The sequence below is a fragment of the Amphibalanus amphitrite genome, unplaced genomic scaffold (assembly GCF_019059575.1).
Source record: "Amphibalanus amphitrite isolate SeventyFive unplaced genomic scaffold, NRLGWU_Aamphi_draft 000811F_arrow, whole genome shotgun sequence".
NCBI classification, from domain to species: Eukaryota; Metazoa; Arthropoda; class Thecostraca; order Balanomorpha; family Balanidae; genus Amphibalanus; species Amphibalanus amphitrite.
In genome coordinates, this window is record NW_024882305.1 from 231,580 (window position 1) to 253,502 (window position 21,923).

General features: G+C 55.8%; 1 protein-coding gene across 1 annotated transcript; it reads right to left on the reverse strand.

The window, feature by feature from the left end:
* Positions 1 to 378: 378 nt before the first annotated feature.
* On the reverse strand, positions 379 to 20,436 carry LOC122366482. Its single transcript, XM_043338799.1, has 11 exons — positions 20,245 to 20,436; positions 19,527 to 19,607; positions 19,013 to 19,159; positions 18,345 to 18,466; positions 10,100 to 10,372; positions 9,370 to 9,427; positions 4,190 to 4,481; positions 3,886 to 4,064; positions 3,032 to 3,288; positions 2,185 to 2,338; positions 379 to 1,566 (listed from the first exon to the last, which is right to left on the reverse strand). The coding sequence occupies exons 1-11, from the start codon at positions 20,341 to 20,343 to the stop codon at positions 754 to 756; spliced, it is 2,475 nt and encodes an 824-aa protein (XP_043194734.1). The 5' UTR covers positions 20,344 to 20,436; the 3' UTR covers positions 379 to 753.
* Positions 20,437 to 21,923: the final 1,487 nt, after the last annotated feature.

Sequence of the window (21,923 nt, forward strand, 5' to 3'; positions counted from 1 at the left end):
AAGATGTTATATTTTATGTTAAGATTGAGAAACCGTGCTTATAGTGGAAGGTATGTTAATGATGCAAACATATTAGCGAACTGGGAGTGGTCACTGGTCACCTGCTAATTTTGCGTCATTCCGCTAACGCTAGTTGAGCCAGTTATTGCTTGAAGCGTCATAACTTCGGTATAACTATACATCATTATTTGTTGGCTATTAACTGAGATCTGATTTCTTTATCTTTTAAAGAAGACTTAATATAAGAGAGATGGTAGCATCGTCTTGGTGTCATATCTGATCAAAGCGGCCATCCTCCAATGTCCCAACTTACCCCGCGGCGGGGGGTCAGTTGGGCCAAGGCCTAAGGCAAGTTGGTACACTAGGAAAAACAGTTTATCTAAACACATTTTTATTCATGTTTCACATGAACAATCATCGCTAATCCATGCGGGCATTAACGACAAAACACAAACGTTTGCAGTACTCCTGCGGCAAACAAAAAGGCACACACAACGACACTAGAAGAGAATATTTTCACAGCAAGAAAATCACTTTTGGTACCTTGAAACACATTTGTAGCGATTATTAACAGCACTTACCTCAGCACGCGCCGACACCACGTTGACAAACAGACGGCGTTACTGTTCATGTACAAAATAAGTTTGAACGCCAACTGTCGAGAAGTATTGGAAATATCCCTTCCGTCCCAACTTACCCCCCCCCCCCCCTGGCACCAACTTGCCCCGGTCACCCCCACTTCACCTCTATCACTCAGCGCCCCAGGGGGCGGTTCTGGTCAACACAGGTGGCCAGGCTGTGGGGCGCCGCCGACCGCCTGGCGGAGGCTGCCACGTAGCCGTGCTCCCCGGTGCGCGCGGAGCGGCACGGCCGTCCAGCGGGCCAGCGAGCGCGCCCCCGCACGTTGGTGCTGGTGCGACGGGCAGTGCTGGTCGGCTGGACCGGAATCTGGGTGGCGTTCCGCCGGCAGCCCTGCGCGCCTCCAAACTGGTGCAGAGCGGACTGGCGGCCAGCAGTGGGCAGCTGGCCCCACCTCTGCTGAAAGGCAGCGGCAGCCCTCTCCCAGGTGTCGTCCTGGACGACTGCCTCGCACATGAAGGCTGCCCACTCCTGGATGAACGCCACGGTTTGGCGTGTCCGGTCATCTGAGCGTCGCTGCTCAGCTCCACTGACAGCCGCCGCCGCAGCGGCGGGGTCCTCGAAGTCCATTGCGTCGTCGTCGTACTCCTCGGGACTCGGCGACGGCTGGGGCTGCGCGACTCCGGGGGCGCTGGCGGGCGTGGGGACAGGAGGTGACGAGGTGGACGGCTCGGCGACCAGAGGGTCGAACCAGTTGCCTGGCAGCTGCTGGCTGGTCCCCATGGCGATGTCCATCAAGGCCCTCCGCGTCTCCTTTGTCGCCGTCGCCTCCGGCACAGCGCCAGTCTGCTGCCGCACGGCTCGGAGGTGTTTGCAGCCGCCAGTCCGCCGGTTCATCCTGCAGGTGCAGGCGCCGACGTTCAGGTCCACCAGGTAGGTGATGCCGACCGACGTCAGCGACTTCACCTGATAGGTGAACTCCGTCACCTGTGGGAGGGGCAACACATAAAATCCTGTAAAATTCGTATGTACAGTCTGTCTTAAAAGTACCGCGCAAAGTGACGGTGGATCCATCAAGCCTTACTGAAGAAAGGCCTGCTTTACTTTGAAAGTCACCGAACCAATTGACCTGGGGAATGGACGAGAATATCAATTGCTTTGATGACTCAAATTGAGCAGGCCCTTCCTCGGTCAGGCTTGATGGATCCACCGTTGCTTTTTCGCGGACTTTTAAGACAGACTGTACAACATAAACTGACGGACGGTTACTTGTACGAAAATCCGAACCTGTTCATTCGCCCCAGTACTGTCAGCTTGGCCTTTTAAAACAGACCCCCAAAGGGAAAAAAGAAGAAACAAGAAAAAACGCGAAACGAGTCACGAGATGTGGCACACAGCGCCAACACCACGCGGCCCTACAGTGGCACAGCGGTACAGTGACAGACTCTTGTGTGTGAATGCACAGCAATGTGGTTTATTGGTGCTTAGGGGTGCGCCGATTGCATTGGTCACTTTGCACAGCCATGTGGCAGTACGGGTGGGACCAGCATTGGAAAACGAGCTGTCTTATGTGACCTCAATCAGTTCTCGTGTCATGCAAAATACCTGCGTCACAGTGCCCGTTTCTTGGCTGGTGCCGCCGCGGACCGGTGCCGCCCGCTGCCGGCCGTTGGCCACGTCGCACGCCCTCCTGGCGTAGTGCTTGCTGAGCTGGACCGTGACGAAATCAAACAGCTGCAGCAGGTTGAACGCCCGAGTCCTGGAAAAACAGCGCGTGTCAAGCGAATATTTCAACAATTTCTTTGCAGCTATAATTAACGGTAGACTGCCATCGTATGGACACAATAAGGCTTTCAGAAGAGCAGCCAAAAGCACAACTAACAATTTCACAACCTACCCGAAATGCGAAAGTTTGTTTTTCTTCCACATGTAGGGTTAACAGAAATGTAAAACCGTGATATTCACAAGTTAATCCGTGTTAATCCATGAAAGTCACAAGTTAGTAATTAACGTCTTTGACGAAGGGATGTATGGTCCAATTCCGTTTCGGGGGCTTCAGGCTCTGAACTTTGGCAGACACTGGGGAGAATTGCACAGTCCTAGGGATTTTGATGGTGTTTTCGAGAACATTTTACCGGCTAACTCTCAGCCCTCCGACCTATATTGAAAGGAAAACTACTCCCCTGCTTTGGCTTTTTTTCCAATTATTTGTCTTTATTAATTGGAATTTGTCTGTAACTGCAACTTTGACATTTCTTCAACATTTGCCACTTTTGGGCAACCTTACAACTTGAAATATTTTAAAATAGTAATGAATCTATCGCAATACCTCCGGTCACCGAAACAGTTTTACAATCAACTTTAGTTAAAAGACAGGTTTGTCTATGAACGCCAGGTTAACTGTTTTATTTATTGAACCGCAATTAGGTGAAACATATGAATAAAGACTGACCTGTAGAGGACAGAGTCTTTGAGGACTCTGAAGGCGGACTCTACGATGTTGTTCGTGTTGTGTCCCCGGGTGGGGACATCCGTGCGGAGACACAGCGCCCACTCTTGACGGCGGGCAGCGAAACCCTGCAGGTACTGGTCCAGCAGTGGGTAGCGCTCGCCCCACTCGGTAGCCACCAGCTCCATCGTCGTCGCTATCTCCGCCTCATTGTTGGCGTACACGAGCTGTTTGGCTAGTGCCATGATAGCCTGCCTGTGCTGGAAGAAAATGCACAATTTAACTGGTATCCGAGTGTGGGAGGCGGGAGGGGTGAAGGGTGAAGGGTGAAGGTAAATGTAAATATAGGGGGTGTTTGAGATGAAATTAATCAAACTCATTTACGTTCTTTTACAGCTTTTAGACCAGTATCACTGCATGTCTATTCCTGACTGCCAGCCTATGCCTGTCTAGTCTATGCCTGACTGCCTGCCTATGCCTGCCTCTGCCCAGCTGTCTGCCTGCCTCTCTCTCTCTCTCTCTCTCTCTCTCTCTCTCTCTCTCTCTCTCTCTCTCTCTCTCTCTCTCTCTCTCTCTCTCTCTCTCTCTCTCTCTCTCTCTCTCTCTCTCTCTCTCTCTCTTTCTCTCTCTTTCTCTCTCTTTCTCTCTCTCTCTCTCTCTCTCTCTCTCTCTCTCTCTCTCTCTCTCTCTCTCTCTCTCTCTCTCTCTCTCTCTCCCTCCCTCTCTCTATGTCTCTGTCTCTTTCTCTGCCTCCCTCTCTCTCCCTCTCTCTCTCTCTCTCTCTCTCTCTGTGTTTCTCAAAAAGGGGTAATTAGACAAAAATGAACGGAAATTCATTCCCAGTAGAAACTACTCACTTGCTTGTCGATGCCATGTTTGCCGTTGTGAAGCCATCGCCAGACGGCCTGCAGCACGTGAAACGTGCACAGCAGGAGCCGCGCCTCAGGCCACACCGCCGACAGCGCGTTCCGCTCGGCCTGACAGTCGTCCGTCATGAAGCACAGAGGGCCGCGCCTTCCACGCCCGCCAAAGGCGCCTGTCAAAGAAGCATTCTCGGTCAAACACGATATTGGATTTTATACACCAATGCACAACTGACTGGACAATTCAGAGTTTAGCCGCCAGATATGGGAATTCATGGCAAATGTAGGTATATCGTACCGTCTGGTAAAATCCCGACGAGCAGCCGGAAGGCTTTGTCCACCACGGCCTCGGTCTCCGAGGTGGAGACGATGACACCGAGAGGCAGACCACCGGCCGGGCTCCAGCACATCAGCAGGAAGACGCGCTGGCCGTGCCGGTCCATCCCTCCTGAGGCGTCGACGAAGACCACCTCTCCCGCGTCGGGGAGCGTGTGGACGCGCTCCATCAGCGGCGTCACCGCCGCGATCACCGTCTCGCCGTCCTCGACTGAGACCGCCGTGCGGACGTCCTTCATGTGGCGGATGAGGTCCATTGTGGCTGGTACCGTGGCGTGTCGTGCTCTAAGCCGGATGAAGCCGTTCCAGTGTTTGGGATTCGCAACTTGGGATTCCACACAACGACGGGCTGGGAAGTTCCCTGATGTGGAGCCGTCTCCCCCAAACACTTAGATCGGCCAAGGATAGCGATGTATTTGAAACAGCATGAGCAAGCTATGTAGTGAACACAACGATGAAACCATAGTTCGTTTTGGCAAAGTTAAGGACAGTACAAAGCAGTGAGAAAACGTATATCAGAGCGAGAGATACTTTCTAGAAGAGTGCGTGAATGCCCACACGACGATGAACATTGTGATACATACACACGAACATACATTTCTAAAACATTAATAAATCGGACATAGAAAATGAACAAGTGGAGCAGAGCCATCTGGCGGATATCGCTGAACCTGCGCCTCGCGTCAGCTGCGACAGCAGCGCCACGTGAGGTCGACGGTGGCGCCGCCCCGCGTCGGAGCGCTCGCCAGTCGCCAGCGGCGGTAGTGCCGCGCCGCGTCGGAGAACGTGCGGCGGTGCACTACATCACCCTCCCCCTAGAGACGGCACTGCGAACGTCCCCCGCGGTGGTCCGGCGCCGCGCGCAGCCCAGGAGAGTGGACAGCTCAGCCCAGAGCGCCGACTCGAATTGGCTGCCCCGGTCGGTGATGATCTCGTCCGGGACGCCGAACCGAGAGATCCAGCCGGAGATCAGCGCCCGGGCGACCTCTCGCGCCGTGATGCCACGCAGCGGGATCGCCTCCGGCCAGCGGCTGTACCGGTCCACCACCGTCAGAAGATACGAGTAGCCCTCAGACGGCGGCAGCGGGCCGACCAGGTCGGCGTGCACTTGTCGAAACCTGTCGGCAGGTGGCGGGAACGAGGCGGGCGGCGTTGTCGTGTGCCGGTGGACTTTGGTGCGCTGGCACGGGACGCAGGTGCGCGCCCAGAGTGCGGCGTCCTTCTTCACCGACGGCCACACGAAACGCCGCGTGACCAGGTCGACGGTGGCGCGCACTCCCGGGTGGGCCAGATCGTGCACGTGCCGGAAGTAGGCGCGCCGGAGCGGTGCCGGGATCCACGGCCGCGGTACACCCTGGGACTCGTCGATGACCAGCGTGCGGCCGCTGGGGAGCCGGGCGTCTCTGAGTTTGAGCCCGTGCTCTGTCGAGCGGAAGCGCGCCAGCTCCTCGTCCTCTTGCTGGCAGGCTGCGAGCTCGTCGAAGTCGTCGACTGGCGGGCACGGTGCTGAGAGCATCGCCACTGTTCGACTCAGAGCGTCCGCAGCTGCGTTTTCTTTCCCAGGTACGTGCCTGATGTCGGTGGTGAACTGGGAGATGAAGTCCAGGTGCCGGATCTCCCTCGGCGAGTAGCTGGCTGACCCGGACGAGACTGCCGACACGAGGGCCTTGTGGTCGGTGAAGATGGCGAACTGGCGGCCTTCCAGAGTGTGCCGGAAGTGCTTGACCGCCAGATACGCCCCGAGCAGTTCGCGGCCGAAGGTGCTGTAGCGTGTCTCTGCTGGTTGGAGTGACTTCGAGAAGAAAGCCAGCGGCGTCCAGGTCCCGTGCGAGTGTTGCTGCAGGACAGCGCCGACGCCGGTGTCAGAGGCATCGACCTGCAGACTCAGCGCTGCGCCGGGAGTGGGGTGCGCGAGCTGCGTGGCCTGAGCCAGGGCAGCCTTCACGCGTTGGAAGGCGTCCTCAGCGGTTGGCGTCCACTCCACCGGCGCCGCGCGTTTGCGTTTCTGGTCCAGCAGGTGGTGAAGTGGTCGGAGGAGGCCGGCAGCACCAGGCAGGAACCGGTGATAGTAGGTCACCAGGCCGATGAACCTACGCAGTTGGCGTTGCGTGGTCGGCTGCGGAAACTCCTGGACTGCGGCGACCTTCTCCGGCAGCGGGGCGATGCCGTCCGGGGACACATCGTGACCAAGGAAGCTGATACGGTTGACGCCCAGCGCGCACTTCTTTGGGTTGATCGTGACGCCGAACTTGTCGAGACGTTCCAGTACCTGACGGAGGTGACGGCGGTGCTGCTCGACGGACGTGCTGGCGATGAGGATGTCGTCGATGTACACGTAGCAGCACGTCAGCCCGCGCATCACCTCGTCCATGAAGCGCTGGAATGTCTGACTGGCGTTGCGAAGACCGAAGCTCATCCGCTGCATCTCGAATAGCCCGAACGGTGTGACGATGGCCGTCTTCGGGATGTCAGCGGGTTCGACCGGGATCTGATGGTACGCGCGGACGAGGTCGATCTTCGAGAAGATGGTACAGCCGTGCAGGTTCGCGGAGAAGTCCTGTAGGAACGGTATGGGATACCGGTCCGGGACGGTGGCGGCGTTCAGGGCGCGGTAGTCGCCGCACGGGCGCCACTGTCCGGGCTCCTTCTTGGGCTCCATGTGGAGGGGCGACGCCCAGCTGCTCTTGGATGGGCGGGCGACCCCGAGGCTGATCAGCTTGTCGAACTCCTGACGGGCGATGCGGAGGCGGTCGGGCGGCAAACGCCGAGGGTGCCCTACACGAGGAGGTCCACGTGTCACGATGTGGTGAGTGACGTTATGGCGTACGGGCAGGAGTTGCGCAGATGTGGCTGTCACTCGAGGGAACTCTTTAAACAAGTCTGCGAGAGTGGGCGCCGCGCACATGCGCACACCGACGGAGCCGATGTCGGCTCGGGTGCCCACGGCGCACGTCGTGCCGTGTTCAGCCTGGAGGAGCTGATGGCGCATGTCCACCAGCAGACGATGATGGGCGAGAAAGTCCGCTCCCAAGATCGGCATCGATACGTCGGCGACCATGAATGTCCACGGGTAGTCCACTGTTCCGAAACGCACCGAAGTCGAAATAACGCCATGGAGCTTGATCTCTGTGCCGTTGGCTGCTTCCAGTCGAGGCGCGTCGGGCTGCTGCACAGTGGTGCCGTCGGCCACGACTCGTGGTGGGACGACACTCACCTGTGCGCCGGTGTCGACGAGGAACCGCCAGTTCCGGGCAAGGTCGGTGACATCGAAGAGGGGCGCCAGTGTTGGCCGGCCCGTCTCCGCTGGCGCTAGCGCGGACAGGCGGGCTAGTTTCCCGACCAGGAGCACGGCGGTCTGCAGCGGTGGGCCTCCGCGCCGTACTTCTGGTGGTACCAGCAGTACCCTTCATCAGGTGTCACCGATGCCGGTTGAGAACTGCCAGACGAGGCAGGTGCGGGTCGGCGCGGACGGGAGCGGGAGCGGCCACGCCGAGTAGCGTCGGCACCGCCCCGCTGGAACACGGCCTCGATGCGTGCTACCGCAGCGGTGAGGGCGGTGACGGCAGCGGCCATGCCGGAGTTACCGCACCCGCAGGCGGCGGGCGGTCCGGCGGCGGCCACTGCGCTGGCCGGCGGGGCGAGCGTGACCCCAGGGCCGGCCGGCGGGCCACAGGCGGCAGCGACGCCGGCCGTCGGCGTGCAGACAGCAGTCACGGCGGCACCGCCAGAGGCCTCCTGGAATCGGTCGGCCGCACTGGCCAGGTCGTCAATACCAGTGTCCTCCGGCAGCAGCGCGAGGGCGGCGCGGGTCGTCGGCGGCAGGCGCTGCAGGAACAGCGTCCTGAGAAGGCCGAGGTCGTGGCCCGCGCTGCCCAGCATGTGCTGCATGCTGCGCAACAGCTGCGTGGGTCTCCTGTCGCCCAGCTGGTGGTCGCGGAGGAGTGCCTCGAGGCGTGAGGCGCGCGACTGGGCCAGGCGCGTGCTCAGGGCCCCTTTTAGTTCTGAGAACGAGCCGGTCTCGGCTGTTATCACGTCTCGAACTTGTGAAGCGACATGCACAGGCAGGTTGGCCACCAGCAGCCGGAACTTGTCGTGGTCATCCGTGATGCCGGCGACGGCGAAGGCACACTCGACCTGCACCAGCCAGAGCTCGGCTTCTTCAGGTGCGTAGGCCGGCAGCCGGAACGACGCGAATGGCCGCGTCGGCGCGTCCTGGGCGGCACTCTCCGGCTCGATGGGTGACGGCATAGTCACTATATACAGCAAACACTAACACTAGAGGCACACTGAAAGACTGTCGGTAATCACTAGGCGCTCGCCGCGCTCACCGTGCTGGCGCTCGCTGCGCTGCACTACGTTGGCGCTCGCTGCGCTGCACTGCGTTGGCGCTCGCTGCGCTGCCCTGCGTTGGCGCTCGCTGCGCTGAGGCTAGGCCACGTCACCAGCGCACTATTCACTGTTCGCGGCAGCGGAAGCCGGGTGAAGATCACCCATTCTTGCCGAGGCGATGGGGAGGCCAGGTCAAAGATGACCTCTTCTTGCCGAGGCGGAGACGATGACTTCTTGAGCTACCGATCACGTCGGGGTCACCATTTGTGGCTGGTACCGTGGCGTGTCGTGCTCTAAGCCGGATGAAGCCGTTCCAGTGTTTGGGATTCGCAACTTGGGATTCCACACAACGACGGGCTGGGAAGTTCCCTGATGTGGAGCCGTCTCCCCCAAACACTTAGATCGGCCAAGGATAGCGATGTATTTGAAACAGCATGAGCAAGCTATGTAGTGAACACAACGATGAAACCATAGTTCGTTTTGGCAAAGTTAAGGACAGTACAAAGCAGTGAGAAAACGTATATCAGAGCGAGAGATACTTTCTAGAAGAGTGCGTGAATGCCCACACGACGATGAACATTGTGATACATACACACGAACATACATTTCTAAAACATTAATAAATCGGACATAGAAAATGAACAAGTGGAGCAGAGCCATCTGGCGGATATCGCTGAACCTGCGCCTCGCGTCAGCTGCGACAGCAGCGCCACGTGAGGTCGACGGTGGCGCCGCCCCGCGTCGGAGCGCTCGCCAGTCGCCAGCGGCGGTAGTGCCGCGCCGCGTCGGAGAACGTGCGGCGGTGCACTACACCATGGTCTCCTCCTGGGTCGAGGCTGGGTAACGCTCCCGACAGTGCTTGTAGTACAGGCTGAAAACACATTGCATTGTCAATTGACTTCCAGCTGCAAGTGGTGGTCAGTTTCATTTTGTGATAAAATACCGATTGCATAACAGTGTACTTATGGTTAAGCTTCAGCTGTCCCACTTGTTCCTGATTCGTCCTAATCAAAATATAGCTTACCCCTCAGCGCATTGAATTACACAAATCCAAGGTGAAAATAATGTTAACCTGCGCTGGGCCGGAAGGGGGGCGTCTAGACGCCATTCCCCTTCAGGTTTTTCACGAAAAGCAGGAAAACGGAAATGACCCTGACACATAGGCGTACGTAATATGATTATCGATAGCTTTTACTAAACCAGAGTGCATTTATCGCAGCGTAAAATGTTGCGAGTTTTTAGCACAACACAATTCATAGATAACATTAGAACTGGATGTGACACGAAAACAGGCAGATTGCAATAGGGGACCCAAAAATTGTCAATGGCCAGATCAGTCTCGGATCGCAACCACATATCCCAGACATGCGGCCTTCTTTTCTGAGTAGCCCTATCATCTCTGCTCCGTGTAACGATCAATTGCATCTCATATATGAGAATCATGTGTAACTTTATAGGGAAAGTCTTATTATTTCAGATACTGTCCCTACAGACTTGCTAACTTGTGGCAGTGTGGCTTTGCATCAAGCTGTTAAAAACTTACTAGTAGACGGCCATCCGATCTGGGACAATGGCTCGGTCTGCGGCCACCGACGGGTAGGCGCTCCCATGCTCCTCCTGAAGCTGTAGTTTCAGGGTCTCCAGCGCCGTGGAGGGCGAGTGGTGGTGCTGGAACAGCTCCATCAGCCGGGCCTTCGTCAGCTCAGAGACGCGTCGATGTCTCAGAGCGGCAGCGTTGTCCACGGCGTGGTTGTGGGGCTTCTTGTTACATGTCACCCGTAGCTCGTAAGCCGCGCATGGGTCTGTAGACCTATTCCTGGAAAGGGAGGATTCGTCAACAAATATAAAAAAACACGAGACGATGGTGTTATTCAGAAGAAATTCCGCTCCTTCCACGCACTTTTATAGGGTACCAGCAAGAAACCTTTTGAGGCAAGGAACGAGCGAGGTTGTAGGGATCATCTATGCGATTTGTCATTTCATGTTGTCATTTTCATTAATTGTCGCCGCTTTATTAATCAATCTTTTTTTTTTTTTTTTTTTTAATTTTGTCTTCCCGGCATGCCTAAGGCAACCGCCAGGGAAGGGGAAATTACTGGAAACCTAGCGGTGATAACGAACCGGACTATTTATCTTTGCCTGTAACAGACCCCGATCATGGCCATGGACTCGACCGGACCGCCTCCAGGGGCGCGTCTCCCACCCGACCTTGACCCACCAGAAGGCCGCGCTCTCATCCTGATGAGCCGGCCTGATGGCACTCCACTGCGAGGGAACCCGTTCGCCATCATCAGGGAAATCCGCTCGATCTGTGACTCGGAAGTCGAAAAAACCAAACAACTCGGATCTGGCAAAATTCTCATCTCGACCTTCAACAAAGACCAAAGCTCTGCCCTTCTCTCCTGCCAAACCATGCTCGGAAAACCTGTTTCGGCTGTTCTTGCAACCAACCTGATGTCATCGCAGGGTCTCATTCACTGTCCGGACCTCAGCGACCTCTCTGACGAAGAGCTCCTCACCGAACTAGCCCCGCAGGGTGTTATCGAGGTGCAGAGGCTCAAATCCAAGGACCGAACTCCAAACCCCCTGATTCGACTTCGCTTTAAAGGACTCGATCTCCCAAGAAAGCTCCTCTGCGGGTACCTCTCCGTCCCTGTTCGACCCTGGATCCAGCTGCCAAGGCAATGCCGTAGGTGCTGGAAGCTAGGCCACTCCATGCGCTCTTGCCGACGAAAAGAGACAGTCTGCGGGCAGTGCTCTGCCAGGGACAGCCACCCCACAGGTGACTGTACCTCGGTCCCAAAGTGCCCTCTCTGCTCTGGTCCACACCCAGCATGGGACCGAAACAGCTGCCCCGTCTGGAAAACCACCAAACGAGACACTCGAGAGCGAGCGCCATTCCAACCCCCGCCGCTCAACTCCACAGCTTGGCCTCCACTTGAGAGTCAGCACCGAACGATGCAGCCCCCTCCGGCTCGCACAGACGCCTCTGTCCAGACAGATGGTGAGGTCATGGCCCCTAAGGCGACCGCAGTCCCTGTTCAGACCCAGACCGAGACAGCCAGCTCTCAGACGACCGACGCCAGCACCCAAACGACCAAACTGACCACCTTCGACTCGACCTCTCAAACTCGACCCGCCCGACTGGTCTCTGCCGAAGTCCAGACTGACACCCCCGACTCACCGACACCAACCACGGACCCCGACGACTTCGGCTGCTCTCGAAGCAGGCCGTTCACCCGAGGCTACACGGCGAGCTTCCAGCCTGACAGCCCCCGAAACGACACCGACGATCCCGATCCAGACCTGATCCCGAAGAGACGTCCCAGGGGTGAGATCCCTCCACCTGACATCGGGTCGCTGAAGTTTGAGTACGCCAGCGGCAGGCGACTTTCCTACCCTCCCTCCACCCTCTACTGGTTTGACCATGAAATCCGACTATACGACCTTGACCTTCGCCCAGAATCCAAAGCGTACAGGGCAGCCGTGGCTGGCTTCTATTTTGACGGACCCCCTCACCACGGACGCCGTATCTTCCTTCAGAGAATTCCTCCAACGGGTAACCACTAGCCCTACCAACATCGCTGCCTAGGAGTCGAGCTATGCCTCACGGCTACTCCTCCAGAGCCACCAAATTCCAGTCAAAGTTGTACCCCTGAGACGGGCGGGACATGACTGGGGCACCCGGGTCACACCGGCTGCCATAACCCGCTGGCTGTCTCACTCGGTAGGCCGGTTTTTATTTTGGCCGATCCCTGCGAACAGCCTGCGCAATCACACTTTCACTGTCCACATTAGAGATATAACGTAACGTAACTATTGCGGGGATTTTTACTGTACTCGACAGTTTTTGCCCCTTGACTTAGGCACCAGGTTTTTTCTAGTTAGGACTTTTCCTGGTAAATACATCCCACAACAAACATCACACATTGCAACACCTCACACCATCAGCAGCAAGATTTACAGCAGCAAGTATGAATATTCTACCCCTTTCTGGACACCCTTGCCTTGTTAATCGGACGCCACATGAGCCGAATTAAAGTAAAGTTTGCTTCTCTCTCTTGCTTGGGTCAGAATTAAATAGCTGACAGTAAAGTAAAGTAAAACGAAAGATCTGGCTCATTGCCAGCCTTAATCAATCTGTCCTCAACCTTCCTAGTAACCGCTGTGCCATACGCTTTAGAACATATCGTGCAAAGGTCACGGCGGCACCCCTGAGGCGGCCGCTGCCCGTACGTTTACGAGCCCATTGTCGTGACGTCACGCCTGTGAACAAAGGTCACGGTAGGGGCTCTCCCGGCAGCCGGACGGTGACTCATACGTTGAGCTTGTCTCTCGCCGCGCCTGCGGGCATATTGGTAGTACTAGGGACGGCCAGCATATGACCGCGGCTTTCGGCGACATTGTCAATTCGTTTCTCGACTCTGCTGTTCGCTACAAGACAAATACACATAGAAAACGGCTCGGGCATTTGGAGAAGAGCGGCTACTCTGAGGCGAGGGAAGAACACGGAGATTCACACAAACGACCTGACTAGGTTGCACCGGCCACAGTCGACCGAGGTGGGCTTCTGCGCCCTTAAAGACGCCTCTGACTGGCCATTGCGCTGACACCCTGGTCGGACCACGGTCATTGATCGGACCCTGCCACTGGTTCGTGCTCAGGCTGCCTTAGCGGGTAGACCTGCTCGACCAGACGCCCCACTGGTGGGCGAGTGCTCGGTTCCGACTTTCACCGCCGGTCCAACAGCGTTCTGCTGGTTCCCGCCGATCCGGTTACGACACCGCAAGTGCCGTACCGACTCGGGCGTCCCAGGTGGGCGTAACGGTTACCACACCAGTTCGCGACCACCAGGCTCTGTCAGCCGTCGAACGGCTCTCGGACGGACACTCTAATAGATCAGCCACAGATCAATAGATTGTCACAGACCGTCCGTCCAGCCACGCGCTACCCACAGCGCAGTACGACAATTGGTGACCCCGACGTGATCTCCGTTGTTCGACCTTAGCCTCTCGTCATGCCGGCGGACAGCGCACAGTCCGGCGCCGCAGCTCAAGACCCAGCCAGCGTTCCAGCTTCAGCCTCCGAGTCAACTCATCGGCCCATGGCTAGCTTCCGGCTACCACCATACTCTCCGGAAGAGCCCGACCTGTGGCTACTGCAGGTGCAGTGCGCTTTCGACGTCAGCGGGGTCGACTCCGACGAGCTGAGGTTTAAGCTCCTCGTCGCAAACCTCCCCGCCAACATCGCCGTCCAGGTCAAGGACGTCATCCGGTCATCTCGGTCTTTTGACGTGCTGTGTGCAGCGCTCCAAGCCCGCCTGGCACAGTCACGCGCCGACCGACTACAAGCCCTGCTCGGCCGCCAGCAGCTCGGCGATCAGAAGCCGACGGCGCTGTTACGCTCAATGCGCAACGAGCTTGCCGCAGCCGGGGACGCCCCGGTTGATACGGAGCTCTTCCGTACCCTATTTCAACAACGGCTACCGCAGCCCGTCCGTGCTGCCCTCGCCCTCCTGCCAGCCGACAGCACGCTTGACGCACTGGCAGAAGCGGCCGACCGGTACCTGGAAGCTAGCGGACCCGACCCACGGCTATCAGCGATCGCGGCACAGCCGTACACACAGCCGGCACCGCCCATCGCTGCTGCAGTGACAGCCCCAGCGCCAGCTGCAACCCCTGCGCTGGACACCGTCATCGCCTCCCTGGTCGCTAAGATGGAGCGCCTGGAGGCCAGCAACCGACGACTCGAGGACGCCGTGCGACGCGACCGCAGCCGTTCCCGGCCGCGCCAGGCGTCTCGCCAGTCACGCCGCCCGTCACCGGCTCGTCCTTCAACGCCGCCGCACGACGACACGCTGTGTTGGTACCACCAGCGATTCGGCGCCCAAGCGCGCCGATGCAAGCTGCCGTGCTCCTGGATCGCCTCGGAAAACTGAGGCGCCCCGTGCTGATGGCGCAAAGCACGGGCGCCCCTCCCGCCGCGCCACTCCTCTTCGTGAGGGACACGGAGACGAACCGGCAATTTCTAGTCGACACCGGGGCGCAGGTCAGCGTGCTGCCTCGCCGCTGCCTGCCCAACGGGTCTACGCTGACCCCTGCTCCTGTCGGCCAGCAGCTCGTCGCGGCAAACGGCTCACCGATCGCGGTGCACGGCACCTGCCTGCTGGACGTCACCTTGAGTCAGCAGCACCGCCTGAAACATCGATTCTTCGTCACTGACGTCACCACACCCATCTTGGGCACCGACTTCCTGGCCGCGCATCACCTCGTCGTGGACGTTGCCAACCAGCGTCTCCTGCGGGACGGCACCGTCTGCGCCAGCGCCGAGCGGTCAAGGCTGTGCTCCATCGGAGTGCGTCTCGTCCGGGAGCAGGCTGCTGCTCGCTTCGCAGCTGTCCTCGCCCGGTACCCGGATGTGACCTCACCAAAACCTGGACCAACACCGGTGAAGCACAACGTGACGCACCACATCGTCACCAAGGGTCCACCGGTGTACCAGCGGCCACGACGCCTCCCGCTGGAGCGCCTTCAAATCGCACGTGCCGAGTTCAACAAGATGCTCCAGCAAGGCACCATTCGACCGTCCAGGAGCAGCAACAGCGGCAACAGCAGCAGCAGCAGCAGCAGCAGCAGCAGCAGCAGCAGCAACAGCAGCAGCAACAGCAGCAGCAGCAGCAGCAGAGGCAACAGCAGCAATACCGGCAACACCACACTGCGGCTTCCTGGTGAGTTCTTCATCAGCAGCCAAGCCTCAGCAGCATCACCGGCCGGTTTCGTACAAGATCTGAAGCGCGCCATGTCTCAGGTGCGGCCGACACTCCCACGTCCGGTCCAGCGCGCCACGTACGTCCCGACGGCACTCCAGACGGCGACACACGTCTTCGTGCGCAGGGACTGTCACCGCTACCCGCTGGACGCTCCATACGACGGACCGTTCCCGGTTACCGAAAGGACCACCAAAACCATCACCATCGACCGTCGACAGAAAAAGGAAGTCATCAGCATCGACCGGTGTAAGGCCGCCTTCCTGGAGACGCCAGATGAATCCGGTCATCGACAGCCTGACCTGCCGACTGTGCAGCCGCACGGTACTCAGTCCAGCGGCCCGCCGGCCGCGCCACCGCTCAGCAATGAGCCCAGCGGCCCGGAGCTTCTGATCTACGGTGACGCACCAAATCGCCCTGCAGCCGTCGCTCGGGCTGACGCTGCACCATTGCAGCCTCAGCCGATACTACGGACGACCCGCTCCGGCCGCGTCATACGACCTCCGGTAAGATATCGCCATGTCACTTTTGTCCGCGACATGTCTGGCGAGGGGGTACTGTAGGGATCATCTATGCGATTTGTCATTTCATGTTGTCATTTTCATTAATTGTCGCCGCTTTATTAATCAATCTGTTACCTGTTGTCAATTGCGCGTCAAGTTTGTTTGTTATTTGTAAACCGGCCTGCCGCTGGCCTCAACCTTCCTAGTAACCGCTGTGCCATACGCTTTAGAACATATCGTGCAAAGGTCACGGCGGCACCCCTGAGGCGGCCGCTGCCCGTACGTTTACGAGCCCATTGTCGTGACGTCACGCCTGTGAACAAAGGTCACGGTAGGGGCTCTCCCGGCAGCCGGACGGTGACTCATACGTTGAGCTTGTCTCTCGCCGCGCCTGCGGGCATATTGGTAGTACTAGGGACGGCCAGCATATGACCGCGGCTTTCGGCGACATTGTCAATTCGTTTCTCGACTCTGCTGTTCGCTACAAGACAAATACACATAGAAAACGGCTCGGGCATTTGGAGAAGAGCGGCTACTCTGAGGCGAGGGAAGAACACGGAGATTCACACAAACGACCTGACTAGGTTGCACCGGCCACAGTCGACCGAGGTGGGCTTCTGCGCCCTTAAAGACGCCTCTGACTGGCCATTGCGCTGACACCCTGGTCGGACCACGGTCATTGATCGGACCCTGCCACTGGTTCGTGCTCAGGCTGCCTTAGCGGGTAGACCTGCTCGACCAGACGCCCCACTGGTGGGCGAGTGCTCGGTTCCGACTTTCACCGCCGGTCCAACAGCGTTCTGCTGGTTCCCGCCGATCCGGTTACGACACCGCAAGTGCCGTACCGACTCGGGCGTCCCAGGTGGGCGTAACGGTTACCACACCAGTTCGCGACCACCAGGCTCTGTCAGCCGTCGTACGGCTCTCGGACGGACACTCTAATAGATCAGCGGGTACTGTAGGGATCATCTATGCGATTTGTCATTTCATGTTGTCATTTTCATTAATTGTCGCCGCTTTATTAATCAATCTGTTACCTGTTGTCAATTGCGCGTCAAGTTTGTTTGTTATTTGTAAACCGGCCTGCCGCTGGCCTCAACCTTCCTAGTAACCGCTGTGCCATACGCTTTAGAACATATCGTGCAAAGGTCACGGCGGCACCCCTGAGGCGGCCGCTGCCCGTACGTTTACGAGCCCATTGTCGTGACGTCACGCCTGTGAACAAAGGTCACGGTAGGGGCTCTCCCGGCAGCCGGACGGTGACTCATACGTTGAGCTTGTCTCTCGCCGCGCCTGCGGGCATATTGGTAGTACTAGGGACGGCCAGCATATGACCGCGGCTTTCGGCGACATTGTCAATTCGTTTCTCGACTCTGCTGTTCGCTACAAGACAAATACACATAGAAAACGGCTCGGGCATTTGGAGAAGAGCGGCTACTCTGAGGCGAGGGAAGAACACGGAGATTCACACAAACGACCTGACTAGGTTGCACCGGCCACAGTCGACCGAGGTGGGCTTCTGCGCCCTTAAAGACGCCTCTGACTGGCCATTGCGCTGACACCCTGGTCGGACCACGGTCATTGATCGGACCCTGCCACTGGTTCGTGCTCAGGCTGCCTTAGCGGGTAGACCTGCTCGACCAGACGCCCCACTGGTGGGCGAGTGCTCGGTTCCGACTTTCACCGCCGGTCCAACAGCGTTCTGCTGGTTCCCGCCGATCCGGTTACGACACCGCAAGTGCCGTACCGACTCGGGCGTCCCAGGTGGGCGTAACGGTTACCACACCAGTTCGCGACCACCAGGCTCTGTCAGCCGTCGTACGGCTCTCGGACGGACACTCTAATAGATCAGCCACAGATCAATAGATTGTCACAGACCGTCCGTCCAGCCACGCGCTACCCACAGCGCAGTACGACAGGTGAAATGTTTCGGATTATCACCGTTTTTAGTTTTCTGAGCCAAGATTGGCACAACTAAGAAAGATAGCGACTTGAAATCTTTTCGGCAGCGAACTCCTTCATCAAATATGTAGTTTTTTTTTTCAATTGCGGTTGATCGTTTGATCAACTAAGGCGTTTGTAAAAAGCAGGGCTGCGGAGTCGGAGTCGGAGTCGGTCGGAGTCAACAGTTTTGGTCGGAGTCGGAGTCGATCTTTTTTCTTGGCCAGAGTCGATAAGATTTTACCGACTCCGGCCATGTAGTCCGAAAATCGCCTTTCATCAAGTGAAATTGTTGTCTGGTGAAAGCAAAATGGCAATTATCCCGATGATCCAAAGTGGTCAGACAACAAAATCGACCTACGATTTTGATCAGCCTTTTCTTTTCTCCCGAAGTTCACGTCTCTGCACTGGTTCGGTGAACCAAAGGACCAAATAAATGCTTTCCAGAACTAATAGGTCGGAGTCGGAGTCAGAGTCGATTTTGTGAGGCCGGAGTCGGAGTCGGAGTTGGCTAAAGTTGGGTCGACTCCGCAGCCCTGGTAAAAGGTGCCAATGACAAAAGACGGTGAGAAACTTGCCGTTTTGGAATGTTGGCGACAGTCACTTTCAGGCGCAGGGGGCACCCGGTGTCCTTGGCGGATTGGTTTTTCCTCGGACGACTCGGCTTTTCTGGGACGTCGTGGTGACAACGAAGCCTGGCCTGAAAAAAAAAATTGACAACATTAACAAAAGTGATGAAATCAATTGCCACTCATTAGTCCGTCATTTAAATGAGGATGAAAGTTTCTCGATTTAAAAACGTTACCTTTTTAACTGACCCTGATCATGGTGTTTCATTAACCCGCACCTTCCTGCGATATAAAAGAGTAAAAGTTACTGGGTGCAGTGGCGCACCCAGGGAGGAGTCAGGGGGACAAAGGGGTCAGCTGACCCTCCCGAAATCTAGCGGGCCCGCTGGTAGGTGCCCGTCCAGTCCTCCGAGACACCCGGTATGACGGCTGGATGACTGGTCCTCAGTACGCGGCATCAAGCTGGGGATTCATGCAGCCAGCCCAGGCCGCCGGGCCCTCTGTCAGTAGACCCCGACAGGCTTTCATACGGCGGGTCTTTGCTGAACCCTCAGGAGGCTCTGCACCAGCAGAATTTTCCATTGGCGGGCCCAGGTCGAGTGCTCGGGCAAAAGTACCCCCCTGCCGAGCTTTACACGGCGAGCCCAAACTGGTATTTCATAAACTAAAGCTCTCACCCAGTACACCACCCTTTGGCCATTCGACATGGAGTCGTACGTCGTCAGGGTGATGTTGGCGGCCTCTTGGTACAGCTGAATCCACTGCAGGGCCGATTCCTTTGACGCCGGACATCGGTAGGCCACAGTGGTGCCCTCCATCAACTCCTGAAACGAAATAATGCAAGGTCTCACTGGGGTATTCTTGTCTGGGACCAATGCACGATCGTATTACCGTAATAGTCAGCTATAATGCAGATGACAAATACTTAGTGACAAGACGCGTTATATTCAAATACAGATCACCGCACACACCACTCATACCAATAATATTGTCATTCACAATTGATAAAACTTTGTTACCGAAGCCTGTGGGGAAAGTTGATAGTTCCATTTTAAAAATGGAAGTTTTCATTCATGAAATGATTGCAACATGGCTCAAACCAATTACATATAATATGTGTTACTGCAAATTGAAATTGCCATCATCGGCAATTGCTATTGCTTTAAGCAAATTGCTATATTTGATGCTCACCGGTTCCAGGTCAGGAATCATATCAAGCTTCTCGCACAAGATGTACTTGGCATCAGCCTTCCAGATTACTTGGAAGTGATCCTGTTGGAAGAAGGAATGTTCCATAAAGTTAGTGGCGGACTTGTACCTATTCAATATTTAATATCAATATAGTAACAATGGTTACACGACTCATAATCTTCACTTACAGCATTTCTTAAAAATTACCTATGTAAAGATTATAATTCTGCTGGTGATACCTATAGCCATGTGGGTAAATGTCAAGTTTAAGTCCTAAGCAGATTTCATGGATAATTTTTTCATATTCTTACATTATTTGGCCGGTACACATGGAGGTCCCCGCTTCAAAATTAGTTAATTTTGAATTTAGTGTTTCCGACCATTATTTGACATCCTGAATCCAAAAATGATACTTATATGTCTCGTAACTAAAAGAAAAACATAATCAAACCTGAACTAACCTTACCTTTTCACCTATAACCTACCAATCTACTACCTACAAACCTACAATGCAACCTAAAACTTACAGCCTAACGTAACCTAAAACATAATTTTTTTGCTGTTACAGATTTGTATCAACAGCGTCACAGTTATAGTTAGGACCTAAACTTGACATATACCTGTATTTCTTGCGCCCTAACCCACAACAACAGCAACAACAACTGTATTTCTTGCAAAGAACATGCACCTAAAATGGAAATACTTATTAATCACCAACCTTTTCCAGCATCTTGAAGCATATATAGGCCTCCGCAATAAACGAGCAAACATGAGACACGAAAAAGGCGCTTTGGATTAAAAGGCGCGCCAGTGGCATCGGAAGAGCTGCCAGATCGGCTGAAATCCCTAGCGCGATTTCGCTTTTTTCCAAGGTGCCTAGAATTCCTCTAGGAATGGCTGAGCCCTATGGTGAATTCAAAATACGCCTGCGGCAGCTGTCGGCAACCACAATTGTATCAGGGAGGCACCGGTTCTGACGTCACACGAAAATATCAGTCGGCTGGTTGTGGCACTGCCCCCTGCCGGCGCGACTATGCTGCCACCTAGCTAAGCCTAGTCAGCCTAGGACGGGACGGTTTTATTTGTTCTCGTCTAGTGGTGCAGCTTGCGACGACACTCGGTCGACATAGCTGTGCTGCAACATACCCCAGGTTCGGAGTCTCTCGGACGGCCAATCCTGTTCCATAACCACAGCTAAATCCCCGCTGACCTTAACCAGGATTGGCCGGACGACGTTAAATCTTCGTAGTTCGAGAGACACCGAACCCGGGGATAGTCTATCGAAGCCTTGGCGGCTGAAGAAAGGCTAGACATATCTCACTTGATTTTGGCGTGGCCAGCCTCACTTCTGTAGTTTTGCTTCACAGAATTCTGCGTCCTATTGAGTTTCCGGTTACGTAGTACACGACCACGTTCAGGAACTCGATGTTTTTTAGATACATCACGTAATGACAAACTTTTGGCAGCATTTACATTGGTTGCCTGCATACTTGGTGAGGAAAAATCGCTATCGCAGTAGTACAGTCAAGACATACCACAAAGGATCAGAGCTAAAGCAGCATTATTAACCAAAAGTGTATTGCATTGATCACCAGCATGTTCGTAAAATAAAATACATCAGGAATAAAGATGACAACCAAGCCGCATGGACACTTATAAGTTTATAACAAACATGAACGATAAAGTGGCAACACAAATGAAAGAGAGAAGATGAATCTGCCCTTCGCAATCGTCAACTTAAAATAAAACTTCAAATATACAACAGACCTCTGTGCATTAAAAGAACACGAATACACTCGCTTTGTCGTCGACACATAATGGGAACATCCTGGCGGCCCAGCCAAACAGCGCGCCCGCCTTCGAGTAGGAAATAGCAGCGGCCGCAGAAGTGGCCAACAGATAACTACCACATTGTTCGTCACGCCACCTGCACTGAAACGTAACAGCTATTTAATCGTGAAATGTAGCTATCCATCCAAAAATGCTGCACTACACCAGCACCACCGCACAGTTAGCAGATAGGTACGGAACGCAGGTCCTGGTCTCTGTCTCTTCCGAGTAGGGTCTCCGGACCGGTCACCAGCGCCACCATCTCCGCGCGGTAGCTAAAGCACAGCTCTCCGGCCGGGGCCCGCAGTTCCTCGGCCTCTTCGTCCAGCCTTGTCCTTGTTTTGACGTGAGTGAATGTGCAAATGTTTTGAATGATTAGATCAGCAGCCGCGGATACGGATTCTGAGCAGTAATCGCCACGCACTTTGTATGTGGATCGCTCTTAAATGTAAATACAAATACAAATACAAATACAGCCAGACCAGCACGGCTCCCGCCCAGCACCTGAAGACTCCGCCCTCCGCAGATCCGTCCGTCCAAAGCCGGACAGCACACAGGGGCAGGAAC